This window comes from Pelophylax lessonae, assembly GCF_965119305.1.
Source record: "Pelophylax lessonae genome assembly, chromosome: 6".
Taxonomy (NCBI): Eukaryota; Metazoa; Chordata; class Amphibia; order Anura; family Ranidae; genus Pelophylax; species Pelophylax lessonae.
In genome coordinates, this window is record NC_138773.1 from 10,637,044 (window position 1) to 10,649,116 (window position 12,073).

General features: G+C 41.5%; 1 protein-coding gene across 1 annotated transcript in view; it reads left to right on the forward strand.

Moving 5' to 3' along the window:
- Positions 1-12,073, forward strand: part of LOC309557619 (uncharacterized protein) — a gene marked incomplete at its 3' end in the record, with an annotated part of 129,012 nt that overhangs the window by 99,447 nt on the left and 17,492 nt on the right. The window contains exon 8 of the mRNA XM_082260410.1: positions 8,347-8,828. Within this exon, the coding sequence (XP_082116536.1) occupies positions 8,347-8,828 (482 nt within the window). The remainder of the gene's footprint in view (positions 1-8,346; positions 8,829-12,073) is intronic.

Here is a 12,073-nt window from a genome sequence, read left to right on the forward strand (position 1 = left end):
GTTAGAATCACGCCCCTAGGGACACACTTAACCCCTCCCTCTCAAAAAAGTTAACCCCTTCACTGCCAGTGTCATTTTTACAGTAACAGTGCATATGTATAGCACTGATTACTGTAGTAATGTCACTGGTAACCCCAAAAGTGTCAAAAATGTCAGTCAAGGGTCCAATCTGTCCGCCGCAATGTCGCAGTCCCACAAAAAAAAAAAAAAAACGCAGATCGCTGCCATTACACGTTAAAAAAAAAAACAACAAATATGACAAAAATCTTTCCCTTTGTTAGTAAACTCAATAACTTTAGCGCAAACCAATCAAAATACGCTTTTTGCGATTTTTTTTACCAAACATATGGTAAAAAAAAATTGGCCTAAAATGTTAAAACATTTTGATTTTTTAATTTTTTTGGGGAATTTCATATAAAAAAATTTGAAAAATATTGTTATTTTTGCAAAATATAAGCTCTTTTTTTGTTTATAGCGCATGATCAAAAAATCACACAGGTGATCAAATACCACCAAAAGAAAGCTCTGTTTGTGGGAAAAAAAGGATGCCAAATTTGTTTAGGTACAGCGTCGCACGACCACGCAATTGTCCATTAAAGTCACGCAGTGCCAAATCGCGAAATAGGCCCTGGTCAGGAAGGGGGTAAAATCTTCCGGGGCTTAAGTGGTTAAATCCCAAATCTTGGAGCTAGTTAAAATGGGTAATTTCCTGATCTTTAAGTTTAATTCACATTTGCTTCTCATAACCAGGTAGCTTTTGTATTTCTCCCCAATGATGCTAGTTCAGGCTGTGGTGCTCTATAAGAAACAAGACAAACACAGCGCAAAAAAAGTGAAACCAAATCTGAATGTGAATGGAATCTAAGTGAATGTGAATGCAAAAAAGAACATATTCCAAATGATATAAAAAAAGTAAAAAAAACCTCAAAGCAAAAAAATAAAAAGCATGTGGACAGTGAAATACTACTGTGCAAAACATGTGCCAAACAGAATAATTTCCATAGAACATTAATTCATAAAATGACCCAATCCAAAAAACAGCCCAAATCAGCATGTGTCCAGTGAAAGAATATGGAACATGCTCTGTGCTTTCTTCTTAATACAAATGGTGCCAATCCATGAAATGTCATGCAATTCGTGAAGGTGCACCCCCAATTTTAAATGCACTTACCAGACTGTATGGACCCCTTAGCAATATTGCACGTGGGTCACTCAGGTTTTGGCCTGGTAAGGTTTGGCACTTTGTGTCTTTGTTGGTCCCCCAGCGGGAGAGATCTTGGGATGGGTATGGATACCCCCAGTGGACATTCATTAAAGGCAATGAAAGAAAGAAATCTCCATAGCATAATACAGTTTTGATATTTTTATTGTGGTGCTCTATGAACCATATAAGACAAACATCTAGTTGGGATGCCTATCTGGGATACAGATTTTCTGAGGTTGCAGTACTTGAGGGGCTTCTTACTGTTACTGTTGTTTAAGGTGCCGACTGTGTCACCTCCTGAGGCTTTTGACACACACGGTCTTAAATTACACATTTGCTGAATGTTACCTTACTGGTGTCTGAATTCTGCAACCCTTTTCCAGACTCACTTTCATGCGGTATTGTAGATCTTGAACAAAATGCAGGGAGGAGGGTTTAGAGTGCAGGATACCCAAATTGCACAAATCTTAGAGGACAGCTTCCTGAAAAATCTTGTTTCATCAGTATTAGGCTCTACAGTAGCAATCTAAAAAAGAATGCTGAATAAAGAGGGAACAGCCAGTAAATCTGAGCAGTCACAGTCCTTCTGGCATCCCACCCTCAAGAAGTACTGCCACACCTGGAGCTACAGGCAAAAAGGGTAACCATCTCTCCAGCCAAGTTTCCCTCAGAAAAGTCTTCTTTTACGCCCTCATCCCATAGCATATGCTAAGGCCTATAGTCAATTGTTCTCTGGAACACACAGGCACCCTCTCAAGGCCCAGGGAAAGAGAACTCTGATCAGATTCACCCAAATATTTACAGTCAGGTCCATAAATATTGGGTCATCAACACTTTTCTTTTTTTTCTTTGGCTCTATACACCCCCACAATGGATTTGAAATGAAACAAACAAGATGTGCTTTAACTGCAGACTTTCAGCTGAGGGTATTTACATCCAAATCAGGTGAAAGGTGTAGGAATTACAACAGTTTGTATATGTGCCTCCCACTTTTTAAGGGACCAAACGTAATGCGACAATTGGTTGCTCAGCTGTTCCATGGCCAGGTGTGTGTTATTCCCTCATTATCCCATTTACAAGGAGCAAATAAAAGGTCCAGAGTTCATTTCAAGTGTGCTATTTGCATTTGGAATCTGTTGCTGTCAACTCTCAATATGAGATCTAAAGAGCTGTCACTATCAGTGAAGCAAGCCATCATTAGGCTGAAAAAAACAAAACAAACCTATCAGAGAGATAGCAAAAACATTAGGTGTGGCCAAATCAACTGTTTGGAACATCCTTAAAAAGAAAGAATGCACCGGTGAGCTCAGCAACACCAAAAGACCTGGAAGACCACGGAAAACAACTGTGGTGGATGACCAAAGAATTATTTCCCTGGTGAAGAAAACACCCTTCACAACAGTTGGCCAGATCAAGAACACTCTCCAGGAGGTAGGTGTATGTGTGTCAGACCAAGAACACTCTCCGGGAGGTAGGTGTATGTGTGTCAGATCAGGAACACTCTCCAGGAGGTAGGTGTATGCGTGTCAAAGTCAACAATCAAGAAAAGACTTCACCAGAGTGAATACAGAGGGTTCACCCCAACATGTAAACCATTAGTGAGCCTCAAAAACAGGAAGGCCAGATTAGAGTTTGTCAAACAACATCTAAAAAAGCCTTCACAGTTCTGGAACAACATCCTATGGACAGATGAGACCAAGATCATCTTGTACCAGAGTGATGGGAAGAGAAGAGTATGGAGAAGGAAAGGAACTGCTCATGATCCAAAGCATACCACCTCATCAGTGAAGCATGGTGGTGGTAGTGTTATGGCGTGGGCATGTATGGCTGCCAATGGAACTGGTTCTCTTGTATTTATTGATGATGTGACTGCTGACAAAAGCCGCAGGATGAATTCTGAAGTGTTTCGGGCAATATTATCTGCTCATATTCAGCCAAATGCTTCAGAACTCATTGGACGGCGCTTCACAATACAGATGGACAATGACCCGAAGCATACTGCGAAAGCAACCAAAGAGTTTTTTAAGGGAAAGAAGTGGAATATTATGCAATGGCCAAGTCAATCCCCTGACCTGAATCCGATTGAGCATGCATTTCACTTTCTGAAGACAAAACTGAAGGGAAAATGCCCCAAGAACAAGGAACTGAAGACAGTTGCAGTAGAGGCCTGGCAGAGCATCACCAGGGATGAAACCCAGCGTCTGGTGATGTCTATGCGTTCCAGACTTCAGGCTGTAATTGACTGCAAAGGATTTGCAACAAAGTATTAAAAAGTGAAAGTTTGATTTATGATTGTTAATCTGTCCCATTACTTTTGGTCCCTTAAAAAGTGGGAGGCACATATACAAACTGTTGTAATTCCTACACCGTTCACCTGATTTGGATGTAAATACCCTCAAATTAAAGCTGAAAGTCTGCAGTTAAAGCACATCTTGTTTGTTTCATTTCAAATCTATTATGGTGGTGTATAGAGCCAAAAAGATTAGAATTGTGTCGCTGTCCCAATATTTATGGACCTGACTGTATTTCCCTAGTCACACCTTCTGGGTCAGCCTCCCAGGGATTGACTAAGGTCAGACAACTATTCATAACTCTAGTGACTGATTCTCCCACACTATATCTGGAATATTCTTCCAGAAGCAGGCAAAAGCAACCAACCATTTAGCGATCAGACCTAAAAAGTAAATTGCAGCTCAACTGGTTACAGCAAAGCCATATACTAAATGTTGCCACAAAAATTGAGGGGTCGAGAAGGAAGGAGAAAAGAAAGATGTCCACCTCCACTGTCTGATGGATTTACTGGTATCGCATCCTCTACAACTATTACACATCACAAAAAAACTTTAGGCAAAAGGACTTCATAGGATTTTAAAGATATCACACCATTGCATAGATTAAAAAGTATATTTTTATTAAACAACCCCATATAAAATGTTAAATAAAAATCCCCAAAAGAAAAGCAGGGGAAATCTCTAATGTTTTTGCATACTACAAATTGCATACAATCACAATACAGCATTTAATAGAACATATTATGAATAATGTTTCCAAAAATATTGCATTTTCACGGGGACTCCAACAAATAGATGTCTTCTACGTGTTTCGTGGGACAATGCCTGCTTCTTCAGGAAGAGACTGCTATTGTGAGTTTGTTTTTTCTGTATAGTTCCTGTGCTGCAAAGGACAGCTGCTCGGCTGATTGCCCTTTACCCATGGGAGTTCAGCAGCCTGAAGTTCTTTTTCCAGAAATTTGGGAATTCCTCTCTTCTTTATCCAAAACGAATAAAATGTTTTGCCTTCAGTTCTGCTTGGAGCCAGCAACTCCTGAGGGATGAGTGAGCTTTTACGATGATGGGCTTTCATTCTCTGTCTCTCCTCCTGTATGTATCCACCTTCATGTGGTAGAACAGGACATTCTTAGCATGAATGTGCAGCTGAATAATCCAAACAAACTGTGTAATGGAATAATGTCCCCATGTAGCAGAAGCTCAGAGATGTTTTTTGAACTTGAAATGTGGAATCCATGTACAAAGAATTGAGGGAGGCCTGACTCAGTATCAATAGAATGTTCCCAATACATGGCCCAGTAAGCATACTGTATATTTGTGCTCCAATTTCACATGTTGTTTCTGAAAAGATTGACAGAGCTTTACATCTTTCTTAAAAACAAAAAAACAATGGAAAATATCCCCATATATCATAGTTTGCCCGTGTATTATAGTCATTTTGGAGGAGATTTTCTAAACCTAGTCCACGCAGAATCTTGTGCAGCTGTGCATAGTAAGCAATCAGCTTCTTGTATATATAGCCCAAACAATGAAAATAATACCACTCGTTTGCCCCCCAAACCTGTGTCAGTTAGATCAGCATGTGAAAATGTGTAAGACAGACAGAATCAAATTGTAATGCTTCTGACTCCCTGTTGTATAAATGTAACTGAGATGGATAAAAGGTGGCTTCATCTTCTGTTTTCCATCTGTAGGCGAAGCCCTTTGTCACGTTGGTCACACTAGTGCAACTTGTCATGCCATTTGACAGTTTCAAATCACATGACAAGTCACATCCTATTGTCTGCATTGGAAGCTTTGTCCCGGTTCACATATATGCGATGACAGACATCGCATGTGTTTCGCAGCGCACTGCTCGACAAATCACATGCGATGCAAATTCAGCCATACAGATTGCATGGCTGAATTCACATCGCATTCGGACACAACACCTGAACTAGAACTACTTTGAAATAGCGCTACTTCAAGTGAAGTAGCACGATTTCAATGTCGCGATCGGTGTGACCAGGGGCTTAATCACATTCACATTTATACAATCATCCAGGTTTTATTGTCAAAGTTTAATGGAACAAGCTGAAGTTAGAAGCTGATTGGTTACTATGCAAAGCTGCACCAGTTTCTGAGTGCTCAAGTTTTAGTAAATCAACCCCTATGTGTCTGTGCAAATATCATATGACCAATACTAGAACTGATATTTAATTAGTGGGGAACATCACCTTGATCATAAGGCAATATTTTACCCATAGGTGTGCGCAGCCTATTGCATTAGGGTGTGCACGCCAAAGCTCAAACGTGTGTGTGTGTGTTTGTGTATATACAGTATATATTAGTATATATAGTATAAATAAATGAGAACACACATTTAATAATTTATAAAAACATAGATGGTGACAGTAGGGCAGTGGGCCCTGGACAATAGGGGGAATCTGCACTGCACTGGGTGATTAGGATGTGCCCAGGCACACCTGGCACACCCCCTGCGCACGCCTATGATTTTACCCTTCATTTATTAAATTGACCACCAAGGGGGATAAAATGTATCTTAATCTATTGGAGGGACCGTCCAAATACCAGGGAATTGAATGTACTTCCTGAAAGGGAGGTTCCTTGGAAGGATGGAGATGGATTGGTCACTGGCGCGGTCTGCCTGTATAAAGCTCGGTTTAACAATTGCGATCACATGACCCCTGATGACATTGGCTTTGTGCTGACGACACGTGTCAGTACGTGGGATCGCAATACACCATTTCTGGTTTCCTTGGAGCGCAGGTGGAACGCGGAAGTGGCGTCCCCTGCTGGAAACCGCGATTGTCACCATATATCGGCTAATATTGAAGACGCTTGTAGTAAGTGCAATTTCTTCTTTTTAATAGATATATATTGTGATACTACGCCATGAGAGCTTCTTTTCATGTCTCTCCTAATACATCCATACCTGTCTGAGTGTGAGCTATTGGCGGATTATAATACAGTAAGCGGGAGCCATATCTCAGAGATTTACCAGCCTGATATTCGTGGTGGTGTCTTTACTATTGGAAGTGCTTTCTTAACAGAAACACTGAGCTGGGAACATTGCTTGATCCGACCCCCTGCAATTAAGGGGTCTGATTGTTCTGGTAAGTAGGGATGATCGAACGGTTCGGGTCGACCATCGGTTCGACCCGAACATTGACTGTTCGAAATTCGGCCGAATTCCGAACTTTTTGCGGGAAAAGTTTAGAATTCGGCAACCAGAACCAACCAAAATGCAATGGGATAGGAACTGGGCTTTAAAAGCCCGTCATTGGACCAGAAACATTAGTAAAAGCCAATTGAGGGGGCAGGAGGATGCTAGGAATGTGATTGGAGTGACTAGGGGGTCCAGAGGCCAATCAGTAGTGAATACGCCCCCCAGTATATAACATAGCCCCACCAAATTGCTAGCACTGTAATACAGGGGCTGTGGAAGAGAGTGGAAGCAGTTCTGTTACTCCTGCTGCAAAAGTGTCATTTAGCAATTATTAGTGTGAGGAAAGGAAAATCTAGTGTAGTTAGGGTACTAAATACCACTATAGTTAGATTCAATAATCTAGTTTCTGTAGGGAAAGTGTTAAGTGTCAGGGTGACCGTAGTGTAGTTTAGGGTGAACTGACTCTGACTGCTATGGCAGGGTGACCAAACTCTTCCATGTCAGGGTGACTGCCATAGAAAAAAGATTGTTTGTCTTAGAATTGCAGTAGAGCAGGGATAGGGCTCTGCTACTTTCACACCTGGGCGTTTTTGTTGCAGGCGTTTATTGGGCTTTTTTGTGGACGTCTTTGGAGGCAGGCATGACATCTGAACTTCTGTGTAGGGGTATATATACACACACATATATGTATATATACACATACACACATATAGGTGTGAAAGTAGCAGAACCCTATGCCTGCACTAATGAAATTATTTGCAGGCATAGAGCTCCACTCCTATCACACCTATATGTGTGTACGTGTATATATACATATATGTGTGTGTGTGTGTGTATATATATATACCCCTACACAGAAGTTCAGATGTCATGCCTGCCTCCAAAGACGTCCACAAAAAAGCCCAATAAACGCCTGAAACAAAAACAGCCAGGTGTGAAAGTAGCGGAGCCCTATCCCTACTGCAATTCTAAGGCAAACAATCTTTTTTTCTGGTTCTGGACATGCTACAGAGCTGAAACTTCACAGGTACACTTTTTAGACCCCCCAGACACTAAATCCAAAGAAATCTCTCTTTTTTTTTTTTTTCAATAATTTTTTCAATAATTGGCTCTCTATCAAAAACAACAATTTTTAAGAACTTTTTTTGTGTGATTAATAGTCCCTGGGGCATGACCCATAACCCTAGGCACTTTTTAGGGGCATTTATTGGGTTTTAGGGCTTCAAAATGGTGTTTTTTGATTACAGAAGTTCGGGTCCCATTGATTTCAATAGGGTTCTGGAATCCGGACCCGAACTTTCGGGAAGTTCAGGTGTTTTGGTCGAACCAAACTTTTCAAAAGTTCGATCATCCCTACTGGTAAGCAGAATTTGTATACACTGGGTGGAAGTCCCATGGTGAAGGTGTACTATTCCTGCATGAACCACAGCAGTTTCTCCTAAAGAAATCATCTTGAGATTGGGATATCCTCTGTGGCTCCTTCACATCAGAGACTTATAAATACTCACTTTTTCATGCTTTGTGCACAATATTAACTCACTTTGTGTATAATTTATTACGTGTGTGTCACTTGTTTGAGCGGGGTTATTTATTTCATAAGTTTTACCCTATGTGTCTGTGTCTTGTATGTTTATGAAGGTTTTAAAAAAATATATATATTTCTGACCAAATTCTTGATATTACAGGACCTGTCCCATTCATCACCAAATGATGACATGGAAGAATACAAAATACCGTCATGTGACAAAACTCCTAATGACTCCGGAGTCATCTCACAGCACCACACTGAAGAAAGCCAAAATGAGAAAACTGAAGAAGTTTCACATCAGCAAAGCAATACTGACACCTGCAATGCAAGTTCACATGCTAGCATTCTACATCAAGTACATGACTCCTCCCCCGAGGAATCTAAAGCTGAACCTGACCCTAACATCTCATTGAAGATAGAACCCCTACAAAAAGATAAGGGCCACTGTGACAATGATAGAGAAGGTGACACAGAAGAGACTTCAGATAAAGAATATGTAGATTGTTCTTCTGAGTTCATTTACAATGAAGAGAAAACAACTTATGAAAGCAACATAAAGAATGCAGATAGAGATTTCCCAGATCATAAAGAACCTGCTATTGATCCCAGTTCTTCATCCTGGAAGACTTTAACACACAGGTGAGTGATTTCAAGATTATAATGTAGATACTCTGTATTAAAGCTGAACTCCAGACAAACAGCTAAGCACTCAGATGAAGTATATACTTTATGTAAGAGCTGTCTATCCATCTGCACATGTCTATCCATCTGCACCTGTTGCTGACCACGTTTTACCCTGGTTTATCGCTCATGGTCTCTTTTCTTTTTTTTTTTTGTAAATAGATTTTTTTTTTTCTTTTCACAGTTTTTATTAAAGCAAAAGGAATGTAGTACAAAACAATACCAATAAACAATAAAGGTATATAATAGTAGAATACACGTCAAAATAACATAGCAAACAGCAAGCAGTTGCATAACAAACAGATTCCGGAAATAGGAAAGGGGCAAGCTGGTCGCCGCGGCTTACAAGTACAAAGGATAGTCGCATTGTACAAGGGCGGCAGAAAGTAAGGTTAAAGGGGAGGCAGTAGTACAACAAAGGTCGGCGGCCCAGCCACAACAGGTAAATAAGGTAGGTAGTGGTAAACTCGAGACAATGTGGGGGAGAAGAAAAAGAAGAGAACAAAGGGGGCAAGAGGGGAGTGGGGGAAAAGAAGGGTGAAACAGGGGACGGGGGATGTGTGGGGGGGAAAAGGGTGCCCGGAGAAAGTCCCGAGCCACTTAAGGAGGCTCAGAGTGACAATACCGGTAGGGTATTGGTGACCAGAGGTCAAACTAGTATAAGGGATTCGTCAAAGCCTAACGGTAGATAATTGGCAATCCACGGTTTCCAGAGCTTTTCGTAAGGTGTAAGTTTATCCAGTAGGATAGCTTCATTGTAAATAGATTTTTATTCATAATTTTGTAACATACAGAATAAACATTGCTTCATACAAATGTCTAGGTAAATACAATATTATAACTGATGGGCAGGGCTTCAGTGACAAATGAAATCATATAACAAATGTTAACTTATAACAATTAGAAACTTTGATAGGGTTGTGTAACCTCTTAGGAGGATAACTGGATGGAGGTGGAGGGTAAATGAGTTCTGGTCGTGGCCCTGCTTCTTATCACCCCTAATGGGACTTATCTGTGACAAGAAATTGCCCGCTTTTACGTAGCTAGGTACGGGTCCAGCGAGACCTTTTACTTAGTACACTACGGGAAGTGTCCCCTCCACCTATTTATGTATAAATAGGGGGTTACGAGTAATCAGAAGTAAACCATATAGAAGAACATACCTACAATGCAGACTAACTGTAGGGAAAAATCTCCTCAAATGTCCCGATAATCTGAACCTGCCACAGTAAAGAATAGGGGGATAAGGAAGGGGGGGGGGAGGAGGAGAGCATAAACAAGAAAAAGGGGAGGGGAGGGGAGGGAGGGGAGGAAGCGCACTAGTATACCACTGGAGGGTAGAGTTAGCAGGTTATTACATAAATATTGTTACCACTGTATGGAGTTTACTTTAGAGTGCAGCCAGAGTTGCCAATGTAGGTGGAACTTCAGAGCTTTACTTTCCTTGTAGGCTAATATCCTTTCCATTTCTCCTTGGGAGTTGACTCGGTTAGTAATTTCTGTTTTTGAGGGCATGGTAGTAGAGCGCCAGTGTTTAGCAACAGCTATTCCAGATGCAAAAAGCATATGGGCAACTATCCTCCTAGAAAGTGGATGGCAGCCGTCTATACCCAGCAATAGGAGTGCTATGGCAGTATCACATATCTGGAGATGAGCCTGATACTGTGAGGAAGGCCTCTCTTGCGCCTCCCACTCGAGACCCCTGATAGTGCAGACAGGAGGCACTGGAGTATAGAGTAGCACGAGCGCCTGAAGGTTTGCTTGAAGCGGACGATGGCCACTGGTGATGGTCGCCAGGGAAGTCCGGTGAGCAGGGTGATGAGCAGGCAGCAGGTGCTGGAAGCAGGAGTTCCTGGGTAACAGGAGGAGCCGGATGAGCCTCCTAGGCAGGATGGACGGATCTTGGAATGACAGAAGCGTGGTAAGACAAGCCGGGTCAGGAGCCAATCGGTAACGTAGAAGCCAGTAGGAGCAGACAGGAAGAGAGGTCACAGGACAAGCCAAGGTCGGTGAAGGCGGAGAGCAGAGAATCGTCAGGACAAGCCGGGTCTGGAACTAAGAACAAGATGCAGGTAAACAGGTAACAGGTATCCAAGGCTGAAGACAAAGCAGCACTGGAGCAGTGCAAGGGCTGGGTTTAAATAGCCCATTTGGCGCCAATGTTAACGCACGTTGCGTATTCGCGAACATGGGTGCGTGGCTGCGCGAGTCCGCACATGTGCGGCTGCACGAATTCGCGCATGCACATTAGCCATTGTCGGGTTCCTAATGGGAACACGTCTTTGCACAGCAAAAGTTCTCTTACAGGCAGTGGTAACTGTAAATGGTACTTTTATAACTCACGGTATTTTAATTCGTGTATGAAAATACATACCTATGCTTTCTGTCTCTAGTAAAATTTGGCGTAGACTTGCTCATTAAAACTTCCCTGCACCTAGTAATTCTTTAAAAAGCTGAGCTATATCTTCTTTGATTTGACACACCTAATTCTTGAAGGAAAACACCTGCTTGAGTATTGGGTCTCTAGATAGAATTTTTTTTCCAAGTCTCCCTCATTTAAAAATACTAAAATTATGCTTGATTGTTTTACTCAACTTTAACATCTGCTGCCTCTTAATCCAAAGGCCTCATTTATAGTTGTGTTTGAGGGGCAGGGCTGCTTTAGTTATGAATGAACATAGTGAGTGATCAGTACCAATCACTCATTGTGTTCACACGGAATAGGCTGGTTAATATGACCTATTTATTGGACCCTTCATCCACTCTCCATGCTGAAGGATCATATTGTGTGCTTGAAGGACAGCATTTTAGGGGTGGGGGTGGCACAGGAGGACCTGGGCAGCTGAAATGTATGGTGAACTGGTAAATAGAGATGATTGAACTTTTGAAAAGTTCGGTTTGACCAGAACACCCGCACTTCCCGAAAGTTTGGTTTCGGATTCCAGAACCCCATTGAAATCAATGGGACCCGAACTTCGGTAATAAAAAAACACAATTTTGAAGCCCTAAAACTCAATAAATGCCCCTAAAAAGTACATAGGGTTCTGGGTCATGCCCCAGGGACTATTAATCACACAAAAAAAAGTGCTTAAAAATTATAATTTTTGATAGAGAGCCAATATTGAAAAAATTATTGAAAAAAAAAAGAGAGATTTCTTTGGATTTAGTGTCTGGGGTTCTAAAAGGTGTACCTGTGAAGTTTC